The sequence below is a fragment of the Varanus komodoensis genome, unplaced genomic scaffold, assembly GCF_004798865.1.
Source record: "Varanus komodoensis strain SLA01 unplaced genomic scaffold, ASM479886v1 scaffold20_1, whole genome shotgun sequence".
Lineage (NCBI taxonomy): Eukaryota > Metazoa > Chordata > Lepidosauria > Squamata > Varanidae > Varanus > Varanus komodoensis.
Genome location: NW_025335587.1, coordinates 12,399,514 through 12,416,671, shown reverse-complemented (window position 1 = coordinate 12,416,671; position 17,158 = coordinate 12,399,514). Strand labels below are relative to the sequence as shown.

The 17,158-nt window shown below is 48.9% G+C and overlaps 1 protein-coding gene across 2 annotated transcripts; it reads right to left on the bottom strand.

Annotated features, from left to right (window-relative positions):
* Positions 1-1,511: 1,511 nt before the first annotated feature.
* On the bottom strand, positions 1,512-12,399 carry PRKRIP1 (PRKR interacting protein 1). Of its 2 annotated transcripts, XM_044430434.1 has the most exons (7): positions 11,888-12,061; positions 8,861-8,939; positions 8,045-8,099; positions 6,810-6,910; positions 5,106-5,191; positions 3,288-3,355; positions 1,512-2,154 (listed from the first exon to the last, which is right to left on the bottom strand). In XM_044430434.1, exons 1-7 carry the CDS (start codon positions 12,043-12,045, stop codon positions 2,039-2,041), a joined length of 663 nt encoding a protein of 220 aa, XP_044286369.1. In that variant the 5' UTR covers positions 12,046-12,061; the 3' UTR covers positions 1,512-2,038. The 2 variants fall into 2 exon arrangements, with proteins under 2 accessions (XP_044286369.1, XP_044286370.1); XM_044430435.1 differs by lacking the exons at positions 8,045-8,099; positions 11,888-12,061 and adding an exon at positions 12,250-12,399.
* Positions 12,400-17,158: the final 4,759 nt, after the last annotated feature.

Here is a 17,158-nt window from a genome sequence, read left to right as displayed (position 1 = left end):
CCCAAGGAGGCTAACGTAATCCCCCTGCCCCCCTGTGAGGTAGGTTGGGTCAAGAGTCTGACTGGCCCAACATCACCCAGGAACCTCCATGGCTGAGTGGGGCTGGGTCACCCGAGTCTCAGTCCCATACTCTCAAGCACACTGGGCAACACTTTAAATTTCCTGCAGACCAGCTTCCCTCCTGCTAACACGGGCAGCTCACAGGTTAGCTTTAATCTAGCCAGATTCCCAGCTGCGACTGCACAGCCACACGCAGATCCGCCTGGCACCGTTGTTATTTCTTTTTCGGCGCCAGGCGAAGACCCTTTTATTTAAACGTCATTTTAATTGTTAATATTATTTGCTTATTTTATCTGGCCAGGGCGACTTATTTTATATTGTTAATTTTGTTGTATAAGTGAATGTAATATATTTTATGTTGTGAGCCGCCCCGAGGCTTCGGCAAATGGGGCGGCGTAGAAATGGTTTAAATAAACAAACAAACAAACAAACAAACAAACAAACAAACAAATAAATCACTCACTCACTCACTCCCCATGCCTGAAATCACAGCCAGCATGAAGATTGCTCCAGTTAGAGGGGCTTAGAGGGTGGGGTAGAGCGCGCAGAAGACAGGCCTTGCCACGAGGATCCATCCTGCTCACTCCTCAGCCTCTTTCCTCCCCTCACTAAAGTACTGCAGCTGGACAGCTCCGCACAGAACGCCCGTCATGTGGCTAGGGGCGACCCCACTGTTCTAAAACGGCCTTCAGTCTTTCATATGCACTTCAGTTCAACATTACAAACAGACTGACAGCATTTGCACAGGATATAACAGAATCCCGATTGCCCTTTGCTTCCTGATACCCACTCCCCTGTAACTCATGGACCTTGAGATGGTTTGGCCTACAATCCCCATGACCCCTCACCACTGGCCGTGCTAGCTGGAGCCGATGAGGGGTATAGACCAAAACATACGGGGACCCACAAGTTTGTCAACCACTGTGCTAACAGGCATGACAATGAACTAGATGTCAAACCCTGTGTGTTGTCTGAACCCAAGTTGCTGCCTTTGTTTCCTCTACAACCCAGGATTTGGTCTTGGGTTATGAATCCTTGCTTGTGAAGGGAAGGGCAAACCTGGGTTTTGAGAACATTGTGGGCTTTCCATTTCTGGTTAGCTTAGCCACTGTGTTTCAGGAAGAAAGCACCCACTCACCCCCCCACCCCACCCCCGAAATAAGAACTGAGAAAGGTGCAGCATCTAATTTCCAACAGCCAGGTACCGCGGGAAACTCACAAACATGGCATGTCAACTTGCGGGGCATTGCTTTACACATTCTCCAACAGCTGGGATTCAAAGGGTCGCTGACAACGGGCAATGACAGAGAAATTGACAAGGGGAGAAACCACTGCAGCCTTCCCAACCTGGTGCTGGCGAGGGGTTTGGCACTTCAAATCCCATCAGCGCCTGCCAGCTGGGTCAGTGTTCAGGGAACATGGCAGCAATATAAACCAAGCCATGTGCATCGTTCAAGTAAACGGCTTGCAAGCCTCCTTTTATTAACAATGCATAGGGTAAAAGCTGATGGCACATTTCTGAGCTCGAGAGAGATCTTCTTACTGGGTGCGTACATCCCATCGTGTGCAGAATCCCAAGAGCTGCAGACAACCCTAGCAGAAGCCCCGAAGTCAGTCTGCTTTTCCTCTTACAGGAAAGCTCAGATCATTCTCTGAGTCACCGCAAAGTCCAGCCTCTTCCACACCCAGAAACCCATTTGCCTACTTAGGTCTCCCAGAGGGAAAGGATCAGCCTGAAAACACAGATGGATAAAGCATTAGCACCCATCAGCAGAAGAACTGGAGGGTGCAGGGGCGGGATGCTGACATTCCCAGCAGACTGCATGGCAGTTACACAAGCAAGTTTGGAAGTGACTTGGTTCCAGCGCTGACACCCCACGGGTCCTGACGGGCACACCTGTGCAGTAAGGAAGGCCTGAGGCAGCACAAGGGAGCTCCTTGCGTGGTAAAGATGAGGACCATTGTGGTGTCTGCACCATCATCTCTTCATCACAAAGCTGGGCTCCTCTGCATCGTCTTTCTCCTCATCCTCGGAAGGGCCTTCGGCTTCCTCTTCACTGGCCTGCTGCTTTGGGGAACAGTCAGACTCTTGAGCTGGAAAAGGCATGCAAAAAACAGGTGACTCGCTCGGGAGACCCATTAGCATCCAGATGGAACCTCCATATACAGGGGCACAGTACCACTGAGTGTCAGCTATTGGGAAGAAGGGAAAGGGGAATCTTTAGGTCCTGCTTTCTGGAGGCCTCTAGGCCCTTCTTCCCTGCACCTCCCCATAGACAGGGAACATCTGGGGCAGTGACATGCCTTCAACTCCTTTCCTGTAACTGGATAGGACCGTCTTCATGGCCTATGTTAGGGTCAAATCCATGTTCCCCATGGCAGCCTGGGGAGGCAGCAGTGTCTACTTCCTGCCGGCCAGCTCCGCCGAGACCAGCCAGAAACACCCACTGGAACGGTTTCCTTCTCAGGGCCTCGGAATTCCCAGAGTTAAGAGAATCTCCAAGCCTTAATGTAGCTGCTCTTTCTTCACTCTTGGGGATATTTGAGAATTATCACCGTCTTAATTTTGTGACTTGTTTAAATTGGGTTTTAAGCCTGGCTTTTAAAATCTTTAGTATATGTTTCGTGATGTTTCTGTTATTTGTACTTTTATATGGTATTTTATTGTATTTTACGTGCTACTGTAAACCACCCAGAGAACTTCTGCAGAACTACAACAGTTCTGATACTACTAATATATTAATAATAGCATAAAAAGAACAGACTGAACGATGACAAAGCAGCACCATGTGCTTTGCCCCAGCCACTTGGTTCCACAGAGCGTTTAATGCTTCATGAAAGTGCCCCTCCCTCTATTTCCTGTCCTGACATTAAACTGTTAAAATTTCAGGAATTTTATGTGTTGGCCTCTGCTGTCCAGGCAGCTTTGAGAAAAAGGAATAACAACAACTTTCCTGTGTAGGATGCATTGCTAACTCCTTTCCTCTGGAGAAGGGCTCTCTCTGCCCTTGCCCAATTCCCCAAGGACCCACACAAAGCGCAGGCTGGCTTGCGTTACAGGTACACACTAGCGATGTGAATGGGTGCCAGAGAGAAGAATCGCAGAATCGAGGAGCAGCGGCATCGAAAGGGGCCAGAGGGCCATCCTGTCCAGCCTCCTGCTCAGGGCAGGACTCTCAGTTAATCCACCCCTCTTGGAAGGAGATTCCTGCTGGACTCCACCTTACCTGCACACTCACTCTTTTGCTCAAGTTTGCTCTTCTTTGCTAGCATTTTCTTTTCTTTCATTTTCTGGCTGCAAGGGGAGAAATGACAAGTTTAATGTTCTGAGAGACCCTCAGCCCCCTTTTCCAGCCTTCCGTGAACTCCAGCACAGTAAAAAACAGTCCACCGGACTGCGCAGCTGCCCGAACGTAATGCTCCAGCCTCCAGAATGCAGATGAATCCATTTTTAACAGAATCAGAAGCAAAAAGCTCTTGAAAATGTTTTGCAAGAGGGAAGTTATTATCCAAGGGGCCACTTCCACTCTGCAGGGGTAGCCCTTCTTCACCCATAGCCCCCTAGAAGATAAGCTTTCTCTCTTCACAGAACAGGCAGGAGTGATTTGGCACCAGCACAAACAGGGAAACAGCCAACTCAGCTGCGCCTGCACGGAGGCTTCTTTCCCCGGGGGCAGCAGCCTGTCCCTTTCTCGGACGGTGGTTTGCACGGACATCATTCCTGTTTTTCCGTGGATCCCCTCACCCCCGCAGGCTGCTCACAGGAAGACCCACTAGGTTCCCACATGAGCGGGGAAGGCTAAGAAGCCGCAGCCGGTCATATGCTGCCTTGCTTCCCTACCTCCCTGCCCCGTGTGTGGGTCGTTGTGCTGTCTGAATCTGGAGGGGGCGGGTGGTCACGCTTTCCAAACTCCTGGAGAACAAGCAAGGGATCCCGGGGGTTCACATGCCACCACTGCAGCCGTCCTCACAGGCTGGGACAATCCACACAGGGCGCAGGAAATGAGGGGAATGAGGCAGCGCCGCCGGGGCTCCTACCATGTCGTGTGAATGCAGCCACTCTCGCAGAAGGCTTGCCCACATTCTGCTGCTCGAAGCCCTGCATGCAGCGTCATGTACATACGCTGGCAGGAGAGGCCTAATGAGGCAGCCTCCTCCAACATACCTGAAGCAGGGGGCTAATTTAGGGGCGCACAGGGCAGGCCGTGTCGCCAATCCTCGCCACCCAGCCACCTTGCTGCCACCTCCCAGCATCCACAGCCTGCTTCCCCCTGCCTGACGGGAGCAGCAACCCCACTCCCAACCGGCTGCTGTCGTCACTGCTCACCAACTGACCAGGCCCAGGGCCAACCAGTGACACACGACCTGTTTCGCTGTCACTGTCTCCCCTTCCGCTTGGCTAAGGGGATCAATGTACCACTGGGAGAAACCTCTGCACCTGAAGCACTGCCCAGGAAGGCGCCGCTCCAGAGGGTGGGCGTGATGCTGGACAGCTCCCCTGACTCTGCCCCTTGTTAGAACAGGCGCCTCCAACAGCTGCCTCTGAGCTAAACCCGCCTCACCACAAAAGCCGGCAGCCAGCCCCCCCTCGTCCCCCAAAAGCCAACCCTGCCTGCCCCGCTTCTCTGGGAAACCGAGATGCCAAAGCTGTGAGCGTGCAAACAGAAAGAGGCAAGCGTGTCACCTGAGCTTCTCTGGGGTTGGCAGATCTGCAGCTCAAATTGTTGGGGGGCGAGGGTCCTAATGGTATCCACAAAGCACCCCCCCCATTCCATCCTTCCATTTAGCCCAAACAATATAAAAATGGCTTTCTAAAAACTGTAGTTGAAAGACAAACCCCCCGCCCTTCTGCTCCAATTCAAGCTTTTTGGCCCAAAGACAACACAGTCCTGGACAAACAAAGAGAGAGGAAGAGGAGCATCCACTGTGTGTGTATGTGGGGGGCAAATGCCCCCCTCCCCGTGGCCTAGCCCTGGCAGGGAAGAGTCGCTCTGCTCTCACTGCTCTGAAGCGCCTCTGGAGTTTCTCCACAAGTTTGGCCTCACCGCTTCCTCCTGCGCTTGGCCGTCTGCTCTTCGGCAACTATCTTGTTCTTTTCGAGCTTCTTCTGATATTCCTCATCCAGCTTTTGCTGCAATCAATTACAGCAACGTTTTAGGCACAAGACCAGGCCTCCAAAGCCGCCGCCAGCTCCCTGTGTGGAAGCCCCCAGGCTCAGGAAGGCTTCCACGACGGGCGAGTGCGGAAGAGGAGGCAAGAGCATGAGCTTTGGGCAGAAGCAGCATCCCCACGGATCTGTGCCACCTCACTGTCCCCCCCACCCCGAGAAAGTAGAAAGAAGCCTTCTTTACACGACACAGCACCCCCCTTGTGTGATGCACAGCCGCAAAGTGTGGCGAGGGGCACGGGCAGCGGCAGAAATTCACGGAGGAGCCGAGGAGGACCAGCCACGGAAACTCAATGGAGCCTCCAGATGCCACAGGCAGACAGATGCTGGTCCTTGGGAGAGAGGCTGCTGCAGCTCTCTGATGAAGGAGCGTCCCGGGGGGCGGGGGGGCTCTGACTCCCCCCTGTGGGCATGTATGGATTTCATTTAACTCTTTCTAAGCTGCCTTTCAACTGGATGCTTAATGTGGTTTCATGTGCTCTTGCAGGAGTCTTGCCGTAGGTGTGATACTTAAGAATAGAGCCTCCATATTCAGGGATAGTCTATCTCTAGAGACCAGCTGCAGATGTGCAATGTTGGAGCGGGCTCTTGCCATCTTCCTCTGTTTATAGGCTTTCTGGAGATTTCTCCCTAGCTGCAGCAGGAACCAGAATGCTCCATTAGATGGACTGATGCTTCAGCTAGAGTTGCTAAATTTCCAGAAATTTTGAAGCCACAGCCAAATTCAAAATAGACAAAATTATTTCCTGGCGGGTGAAAAGGAAATATTCTGGGAAAAACTGAAATAAATATTATGCTTAAAAAAAATCAAACCTGGAATTATTCCTTCAACATCAAACACATGATTTTGAACATGATTTTGGCTACACAGACCCCTCCAAATTCAGATTACAGGCATCCAATCTAGTGTGAAGGTAAAGGATTGCTTCTGCTCTCGCTTTGTTTTAAAAAAATATTTAGACATCCCATTTTGGACACCTAAGTATTCCCCCCACCCCTGGCAAGGAGGAGGCGCAGAGGCACCACTCGGAACTCGGCAAAAGCTGGCAGTGCCTCCCCATCCCTCTCCGCACACCGTGCCCCTCTTAACGACGGCCTTCCTTCTTTGGGGCCTCTGCTGGCACAGGAATCGTGTGATCCTGGAAGCTTTTCCAAGGTGGCAGCAGGGACTCTGCCTTTTCCCTATGCCTACCAACCATGACGTGCAGCCTTGGCATATAAGTGGGTAATTGTACCCATTTATGAATCTTTATACATTCTTGCTATTCTGGAAAGGAGGGAGAAACGGGCAATCTACCTCCCCACAATAAACAAAGAGGCTTCAGGAGATGAAAGGGGCATCCTTTCTGTTCCCTACTCACTAGGACCTGGCTCAACCTCAGCTGAAGGTGCTTTGATATCATTGTCACAAACACCTGGAAGATTTCTACTGAAATGCAAAACCTGTTTGTTTAGGAGAGAAGTTATTTTATAAGAAAACTTAATGTAGGTAAGGAAACCACCAAGATCAGCAAACAGCAGAAGCATGTAACGCAGTGACTAACAGACTTCACCCAGACCCTGTCCGGAAGAATCATCTGACCTTCTCAGCCATGGCGTCCATGAAGTCTTGCCTCTGGTACTCTCGCCGCCGAAGGTGCCGGTAGACATGGAATTCCCCGCTGCCGGCACCAGCACTAGAACCTATTGGGGAAGGGGCCAGGCCTTAGTGACAGTACATGCACCCAACATATTTAAAGTATTTATCTTGTTTTTCAACCAAAAAAAAGTTTTCATGCAATCAGTGAAACAAGGCGATCTCTGCCAAAACACTTACAATCTAAAGACAGGACACCCAGTGAAAAAGGGGAAGCAGGGGGCTGGGATAGCCACATTTCCCCCTCTGATCCCCCCAAGTGCAGCCTGCCAGAATTAGAAGGTTAAGCACCAGGCAGGGCTGAAAGGGACCATGGGAGAGCCACTGCAACTCAGAAGAGACAGTATCAGCTAGGTCAGGGATCGGCGACCTTTAACACCCAAAGAGCCATTTGGACCCGTTTCCCACACAAAAGAAAACACCGGGAGCCACAAAACCCTTTTGACATCTAAAATGAAGATAACACTGCAAATATCATTTTTCACCTTAATGCTAGGTATATCTTCATTATGATTTAGCTGCAGCTCTTGTTCAGTCACTAAAAACTGTTATTTTTAATCTTACATTATAAACTAGCAGGACTCCTTTCATATATTTTGAATAGGAGAACAGCTTCCTGAAGAGTCAAAGTCAGTGCTAAAGGGCTGCATGCATAAAACAGCAAACCCCATAGGTCCGTCAGCAGTAAAAGCAAATGAATCTGCCCACGTATCATTAAACGTTTGGTTTTCCTCAGAAACTTTTCTTCGATTTATCCATGGTTGGCCTATGGGGGGGGCAGGGGGAGCGCAGTAAATTGCGGGATATGAGGAGATATAGGTGTGTTTAGTGACCGATTAGCAGATAAACAGTCAAGTGCTGTGAACTGTGACAGGTCCCAAGCGCAGCTTTTAACATTTGGATAAAGGGGATTACACTGGGACAAAGAGAATCCTTTCAGCAGCGTTTTGTGTAACATGAGAGCCTGCAGGAAACTTGTTTAGCAGAGGAATGTAGCGATTTTCTTAACTAGCTGATTTTCTTAACTAGCTAGCTAGGAGTGGAGCTTCCTTCGAGCAGATCAGCGGCTGTGCCGGTGCATGTTTTGACCAACGGAGCCGCAGCAGAGAGGTTCAAGAGCCACGTGCGGCTCTGGAGCCGCGGGTTGCCGACCCCTGGGCTAGATGGACAGTACATTTTACCTTGTTTGGGTGGAGCATAGCAAATACAATGAACCATGTTTTCCTTCATTTTCTCCTAAGTATTAAGAGATCAAATAAATATTGTCACAAACATCCTTCAGATGAAAGGCTCTGAATATGCCACACGAAAAGTAAAGGACAGCTATGCACTTGTACTAATTATGCAAAATTGAGCAAAAATTATTCTATTTTGCATATTTTTTCCGAGCTTTGCTGCTGTATGAGTCATGAAGGAACACTGAGCAACGAAGCCTTATTCTACAGCTCTGCTGGTTTCTCAGTTTCCAGCATAAGAATTTGCCAACCACTTTGCGTCATGTCTTCTCTGACACAGGGGCCTTCGCTTTTAAACAAAGATCAAACTTTTGAGGCAGCAAGTCTCCTGCAGAATCATGGGACCTGCATACCCTGGCAAGGGGTGACCCAGCTTCAAATCTCTGCCTATGTAGCTCATTATCTCCCAAAGCCAATGGGGACAATAATTCTAGATGTAGAGACTTGACTCATTCATCCTTCTAAATCTCCATATTTATAGTCATAAACTTGACACATTATTTAAAAACATGGAGATTCAGAAGTGCAAATGACTCACTCCAACAATCCCCTCATGACTGGCGAGACGTAGATGCTCTTTGTTTATGTTACCAGCAAAACACAAAATGGTACCAAGAGTCTCCTAAAGCATCTCCAAAACAAGTGCCTCGCGTCCTCTCCTGCCGCCGCTCAGCTACTCCCTCGCCAGAACCCTTCCCTGCTCATACCCTCCTCCAGAAGCACCAGACAAAGCCAAGATGCCCCCTAAAAATAGCAACATACCCATAACATCTCTGACGAATTCTGGAGGAGGGCGGGGTGCCCATTCGTTGAGCTTTTCGGGAATTGGAACCGTCTTATCCTGCAACAAGAAATGAACAGCAGCCTGACGCTCGCCTCTCAGGGGGGAGCACGATTCATTAGATACTTAGAACCTGCATCTAGGCAGACGTGGGAAGGGCCAGTGACGCACCCACCGGATGCCTGGCTGCATACACGACATCAAAAGCAACACACCGTGTATTTCCTTGTGTTTGTCTAAATCTAACCCATTCTGCTTATGCACAAAGTCATAAGGAGAGCAGACTCGCTGAACTCAGGGGAGCTCAAGTCAGTGATGACCCTTTCAGCGGCATCAAGTTTTCTCCGAATATGAACAAGCCCGGATCCAGCCCAACAAAACTGCTGGGTCTGATCCCATATTCCACACGTGAGTTCAGAGAAATGGGCAGAGCTGCTGGCTTGAACTGCAGTGGGGTCGGGCTCATTAAAGCTTTCCTGAGCTGGGATGTAGATGACTGAACACTGGGAATAGGGTGCTGAAGAGTGCTCAAGGCCTATCATCAGCATCAGCATCATCCTTATTATTTCAAGTTCTATTCCACCCAATTGCTAAAGCTCTGTGGGAGGTTTACAACAACACAGAGACTATAGTATAAAATATGAACGGCATTGGGAACATCATTAAAAGGTTCCCATACACACATTTAAAACCAAGCTTAAAACAATCAGAACTACAATAGCATCTACAAAGCAAATCTTAAGACCCGTTTAAGCAGTCAATGAAGCCTCAGTAAACTAGTTCACTGCCCGCAGACCATCTTAACCTGCTGCCGGAAAGAGACTGAGCCCGGTGCAAGGTGGGCCTCGGTAGGGTGCTTGTTCCAAAGCTCAGCAAGATGTTAGAGTAGCAGAGGCAGAAGCTGCCTGAGCCCTGCCCGAGTACCAGTAAGACAAAGCGGGGACAACAAGGAGGCAGTGCACGGCAGGTACAAAAGCAGAGCCAGGAGCAAATGCCAGGTACCCGCACGTCACAGCAGGCCTCGAAGCAAAGGCAGTGTCAGGAGCAGGCGAGGGGCTGAGCCTGGCAAGGTGTGCCAGGACCAGAGGCCAGGGCAAGGCCTAAAGGCAAGCTGAGATCAGACACTTGCCCGAGTGAGCAGGGTCGGGAACAAGGCAAAGTTAGGAGAAGGGCCAGGCGCCTGCCAAGGCAAGCTCAGATGGAAGACAAGAGGGGCAGCGCGCAAAGCCCGAGAGCAACGCAGGCCCGTGCCGCTGTGGCAAGGCTGAGTGCTGCAGGAAGGCTTTCTGGGGTGCCTCGCAGAGCTCCCACCTGTGCCGCGTGATTGCAGGAGCTCCATCCAGTCCCTGCAAGGTCCTACAGGTGTGCACCTGGCCCTGCAGGCACTCCTGCAGCACCTGACCCATGCTGCAGTTCCTGACACTGAGCGGGCCAGCTGGCCCCACACATTTGCTGCACAAGGTGCTTCAGAGAAGCAGGCAGAATCCAAAGTCACCCGCAAGCATAGGCACAGGAATGCAATGGGATCTGAAGAAGAATGGGGCACAGCATTTCCACCCGATTTTCGTCCTAAGCGCTTACTGGGATGAATCTGGGATGTGAGTGGAATATTTCATTGCATTTATGAATCGCCCTTCCAGGTTTTTTTTAAAGACACAAGACACAATTCAAACTTCTTTGCACACAGGACTGCAGTCTTTTAGCTAAGATCAGAACTCACCAAACACTGACAGAGGACTGCTGTAAAATACACAACTTTTGCTTGCCACAGCTGCTTCCCCCATTTAATTTTAAAATTTTAAAATATGCTTTCAGCAGATCTTTGTGTGCTGTGCTCTTCAAAGCAGGTGTGGAACAGAACCAACTTGCCCCAAAGCAAGGACTGTTTCCGAATTAAGAAGGGCCCAAATTACATCAATTCTATAGACACCCTCTTGTATTGTACTTGCCATCAAGCAGCTCCCTGTTTGAAGAACTGCATGGAAGGAACTGCCTGGAGGTTACAAGCTTCGCTCTTGGACTGGCCTCTAGCTACTTTGGGCCTGTTTCACTGCAGAAGCATCACAGTAGTGCAAGAGGGTACCAGTCTATTGGTGAAAGCTTCCATATAAGACAGAAAGCATAAAATAATCAAGTTTGTTGCACTCCTCTAGGCTGGAAAAATCTAGGTGTATCCTCCAAGGTCAAAAATAAATCTATTCACACCATGGTTGTAAGTCTCCTTTGCAAACTACATGGAAAGGCAACACATAAACTGGCTCAGGAGATACATACATGCAAAACAAGGGGAAAGGTAAAAGGGGGTGGGGGTGAAATTCCCTGCCAGAGGGGCAAGTTCAAGGGGCCCATATCATCTAAACTGACATGGGTGTTACAGTCCTCTGCAGATGCTCCACTACAGGTGTGCTTGCCTTCAGAGGTAACGAAATCCAAGATTAAGAAGTGGGCATCTATCAGTCTTCCACAAAGAGATGGTAACCAGTGTGACTGCAGCAGTAGTTCCCCTTAAGGGTGGGCAGAAACTCTCCTCATACAAGGCAACTGAGAAAGGGGTGGTTATGCTGGGGGTGGGGAGGCAGCGGAGGTGAAGCACATTATTCTCTCCCCCCATCCCCAGCGAACTTGATACCCAAACCTAAGAAAAAAAAGGGCTCAGCTGGAGATGGCAAGCCAATGAAGGGAGTCCCTTCATCTTCATTCAAACTAGGTAGGGGATATTATGGTGTGGAATTGCAGAATAACTCCGTCTTTTTTACAGAGCACAGTCCTCCATTTGAACTACTGCTAAAGGGCTTCCCTCTAGTTTGAAAAGCTTTCCAGACCAAGCCAAGTTTCAAGATGAAGAATTATCCAAAGGAAAAGCTGGCAAATGAGCCTCTATGCTGCCCTTTGCAGTTGGACAATGCAGGCAGCCAGTTTCTCCACAACTGCATTCCTGTTCAAACAAGTCATTATTCCTAGATGCACAGCTATCCATATACACTGGCGACTAGGCACTGCATGCAAACCTGTGCCCTCTCGTTTGGCGCCTTTCGCCTTTCCTGGCCATGGCAATGCTAGGGGCAGCAGACACACCGAACGCCCAGCTGTGCGGGGCGGCCTCGGCCCCGGGTGCACCTCTGCCAGAGGACGCGCTCAGGGCTCCAGCGCCCCGGGGCCACCCCATCCCGCTCGCGGCGACTGGGCAGCAAGCAGGGACGGGGCTCTCCCGGCTGCGCAGCATTTCTGTGCCACCAGCACCAAATGCGCCGCGCAGACGCGAGCCCAGGCAAACTTTATGCAGCGCGGTCCTCTTCCGCGGGGGCTCCCACGGGCCACCCTGGGGGAGGAAAGGGTAGCCCCGCCCCGCCGCCGAGCTCCGCCCCCTCACCGGATTCCTCATCAGCCTCTCCAGCTTGAGGCGCTGCTCCTCCGCGGCGCTTCGGGGAATGACCAGCGGCTGCGGCTCCTTCCGGGGCCGGGGGGGCCGCGTCGGGCCCGCCGCCATCCCACCCCTTTCCCCCCACCCCGCACCGCGCGCTCCCCGTTCCTCGGCGCCAGAGGCCGCGGCCCTGGCCGATGACGTCACAGAGGGCGACGGTCAAAGAAGCGTGTCCTCCGGAGGCGGAGGAAGGGGGAACGGGGCGGGGCATCTCCGCCCGACGAATAACACGGTTGCTAAATATTAATAAGGCGCCGGACCCATAACTTAATATTAATGAGCGGTTGCTAAATTTTAACAAGGGCACGAAAAGCGGCGGTTGGTGTCGCTTTTCCAGAGGCGATTGGGAAAAGGGGAGGGGGTGCGAGGCGAGAATTCCCAGAATCCTTCGGGGGTGGGGGCCTGGTCTTTTAATACAGCCTTTATTTATTATTAGAATAACCATTCCTGAGGCATTTTTGTGTCAAATACAATGTCACGCCCTGGGTTTTATTTTGTACTCTTGCAGTGAAGACTAATAAATTGGATTTAGGGCTGGGGGACCCAATCGCAAATATGTCAATGTTTTATTAAGTTTTCACTGCGAAATGTAAGAAAAATTTCCAGCTGACACCAATGCCATTTAAAAATGTGGCTGACTGTATTTTAAAAATCTTGTTCTACACCTCATTGCATTTTTCCCCTCCTACACCAAGAAGCTCCCCAAATGAGCTTGATTTGGTCCAGTCATGGGTTGTCCTACCTCACGGGGCTGTTGTTGGGCAAATAAAGTGAAGAGGAGGAAGAGGATCACTCATGCTACCCTGGCTCCTTGCAGAATGAAAATGGTGGAATAATGTAACAACAACAACCTTATATTTACTGTTAAGCATAATCCAGTTAAGCAGAAGCCAGTTTAGACAGAAAAATAGACCTACAACTCCCAACATGATCCAAGTAGGGATCCTAAAATTGGTAGGCCTTTTTATTGCGCAAACTACCACCAAATTGTGCCTTAACGCACTCAAACACTAAATCATTAGGCTTTAAAACTGTTAAAGACACAACTCTATGCTAGTTTAGACAGGAAAAGCTCCACAACTCCTTGCATGCTCTAGAGCAGTTCACACAGCCATGATAGGGCACCACATGGAAGGCATAATATTTGTCCTGCTCTGATCACGGCCAGCATTGCTGCTTCGGGCGGTTGAAAAATGCAATATCTCGCAGTTGTGAAGCACTGCCCACATCAGGCCAGATGTTACTGCCCCCACATATAGCTGTATCTGTTCAGCTTCTTCAGATGGCTCTGGTCAATTAAATGTCTAAATCAACCTCTGTTTATTTTCAAGTGCACTAGAATAAAACTGTTTTTGGCTCTAAGGCTTGTCTCGGGCTCCTTTTGGCTCAGCGTCTGGGGTCCAGTCAGGTTTGCTCTTGCTGTTGGCGAACTGAGCCTGGTAACACCAGGGTGGTGCAAGGAACTGCAAGGATCTGGGGCTCGGGCCCACAAACTCTTTTCACAACATGCACAAATGTGCATATGCTAATTTGCGTATACTTTAAGGGCACCCCTATTTGTAAAAAAGACAGTGTGGGCAGGAGAGAAGGGCACTGGATTCCAGGAAAAACAAAATCAGCCAGACAGATGCAAGATGAAGCAGCAGGAGGTGAAGGGGACGTGGATCAAAGCCCAGCTCAAAATTCAACAGGGCCTTTATCGCAGCAACTGCCTTTGAACTGCAGGGTGCTGACTGATAGTCTCCCAGGAAATTGGGGCTCCACATGAAAGATTCAGGGCTCCATCCCTAGCCAGCAATCCCCTAACTTGGCCTTTGTTCATGCAGGTGTGAACTCACTGCAGGCAAACTGGAAAAACAGTCTGGGGGCATCTCAAAATGCTACTCCTCACCAGCGACTGTATGGGGATAATAGCATCCTTCTGCTCACAGGATTGCGGTAAGCACTCAGAGCCCAAAATGTCAGTGATGGATTCTTGGGTGCCTTTTCTGAACGTTCTCCCCACACACCCCTTGCAGGCCTGGCTGGGTTTCCTGACACATGCCCACAAGCGCTGTGGTCTATCAAAGGCCGCCTTCCAGTGGCCTTGCCCTGCCAGGCCAGACAATACGGAACTTCCTGTCTCCTCTGTTTGTTAATTGTCCATTTACTGCCCCATCCGAATTCAGTAATTTGGCAGAAGTCCCCTGGCACGCATGTGCAGGTTTGCGTAGGAGTAATAACTGATGGCTTTGGGCTGAGGCACGGCTTGGCTTACAACTTGCTGGATGCAGAAATGTATCTGTAAACGGTTTACAGTCCTGTATATAAGTAAAGAATATGTTCTGGGATATAGATGATGATGATTGCTATTTTGCTATGACTACTTGTTGTAAACCATCCAGAGAGCTTCGGCTGTTGGATGGTATAGAAATTAAATAATACTACAAAATCACAATCTTACATCAGCTTTTCCCAACTGGGTGCTTTTGAGAAGGTTTGGACTACAACTCGCAGGATCCCAGCTAGCAGGGCTAGTAGTTTGCTGTGTGGGAATAGGAGTTATGTCCAAACACATGTGCAGAGCATCAGGTGAGGAATGACTGGGGTATGAAGTATCCTATTTAAATTAAGCAAAGGCAAAATTGGGCCTAGGGATCATAATTGACATTCAGACAATGGAAGAAATGATGGAGGAAAGGAGAAGAAAAGGGCAAAGATCAGGGCAGATGTGAGCCAATGGAGACACTGTGAAAAAGAAAAGATTGCTTTTCTCTAGGTCACTGTGATGCCCAAGTTGTTTCAGGGAATCGTGGCTTCCCCAGAAACATATCGGGAGTTCCCGCTTAGGAAAATACTGGTACTGGATGAGATGGCCAAGGAGACAGTGTGCACTTCTTTACCGGCCATGGCAAGGAAATGCTGGGGTTATTCCAGGATGCACCTGGACTTTGCATAGGGCAGAACAGGACCCACTGTTTGTTCCACTGTTGGCACTTCTTACCATTGGAAAATAAGTTTTGCTAAAGTCTGCTCCCCTTGCAATTTCCTCCCACTGATTTCCTCTGCTATTTCCTCTGGACCCCTCCGAGAACTAATCTGGTGCTTTCCTACCAAGCAGCCCTTCAGATAAGCAAAGACTGTTATCATGTTTCCCCTTAATTTTCATTTCTTTGAACCCAACATAGCTCATTGTTTCAACTGTTTCACATACAACTTGGTTTCCAGATCCTGGTTACCCTCCTGTCACCAAGCTCCAGTGCAGACTAGAGTTTCTGCAAGAACTTCTGGGTTTGGAAAACTCTCCTTTTCGGCACTGAACTGGAAATGTTCTTGCACTGTGCATCATCCTTTAACAGATACAATTAAAAACAGGGTTGGGTGTCTTATGTACGCAACCCCTCCCCACCCGGGCAATGTGCTTCATGCTCTACATGATACGATTAAAGACATTTGCCCTTATCTTGCTTCATTTATTTTGCTTCCATGATTCAGAGTTGCATCATCTGGACCTCTTCTGGCAATGAAACCTTTAGAAATGTTTGTTGTCATTTTATAAATACTAGGGAAAGGAGATGCTGTTTATTTTCTGCCTAAGTGATGCAAAATGTTTAAGTGAAATATAATTGCCTCCACATTCTCTAATGTAGATTTACCAAGAATTTTTCCAGTTTTATAAGCAGTTGTGAGCAGATCGCTTGCCTGTGCTATCTGTTCTTTATTTGAGCCCCAAGATCAAAAGACTGTGATGCAAGAGTGATGTAAAAGAGGAACATTGAGGTATTCTAAACCAGGGAATTGGCATTGCTTTCTAAAACGAAATGAAACGCTGGCTCAGAAACGTTTTTTGATTTGCAGAAGTGAAGGGGGCTCATTGCCCTTCTGCAGAAAAATCTGTTCCTGCTTATGCCAAGCTTTCTTTATTTCAGCAGCAGCAGCAGTTAGGCAAAGGTGTGAGGTGTCACCTTGTTGTCGCTCTTGTTTTCCCATGCAAATTGTGCAGGTCTGGACAATATTGCTTTCCATTGGTAACCTTCCTCTGGGTTTTTTTGTTTTTGGTCATTTCTTCAATTTTTTAACTGCAAAAAATCTGTTGAGGAGGAGGAAATGGAAAAGCTGCACAGTATCTTTCAGCACCTCTTCCTAAATTGCATCCTTTGCACAATCCTAGTTTGTCCATTAGAGGGCACGAGCCCTCTTTTTTAAATGAAGAGGATGATTTCTTAGAATCAGCAGGATGTTACTTTATGTTTCATTACTAAGGAGTGCCTCTTTATTTCAGAACATCTTAAGCCTTGTTGGATGTTTGCCTGTCCTTTGTTTCAACAAACTACATTACTGGACTGTCCCTTCCGGACAGAAATTACTCCCTTTTCAAAGACAGTAGATTTGTAGCACATAATCCTATGGCTGTTTAGAAGGAAAATGTGTCCGGCAATTCCCAGCAGGGTTAACTGAAGCATCCCTTCAAGCCACAGGACTCTTCTCTCTTGAAACATTCATAGGGTCGCACCCTTTAGGTCTTGAAAGTGCAATTCCCATTAAGTTCCTATACTAGCAGTACAAAAAGTGAGGATGTTTTTATGGGATGCAGCAGGAATGCAGTGCCTTCAGCAAGCACTTGCCGTTCACTATACCTCTCCCTCTTTCTTTATTGCATTTAGGCAATTTTTCCTGCTAAAGTCAATGGGAAATTACTGTAATCTTTAATGCTGTGTGGTCACGTTCTTGTATAGTCTAGCTAATTGGTTTCCACTGGGAAATTGGAATCTAGCTATAAGAACCTGCTGTGGAAAACAAGGAAAAGAAAACTGAGCACAATTTTATATGCAGTTAGGTTGGCCACAAGGGTGAATTTTTCTAATAATTTCCAAGGATA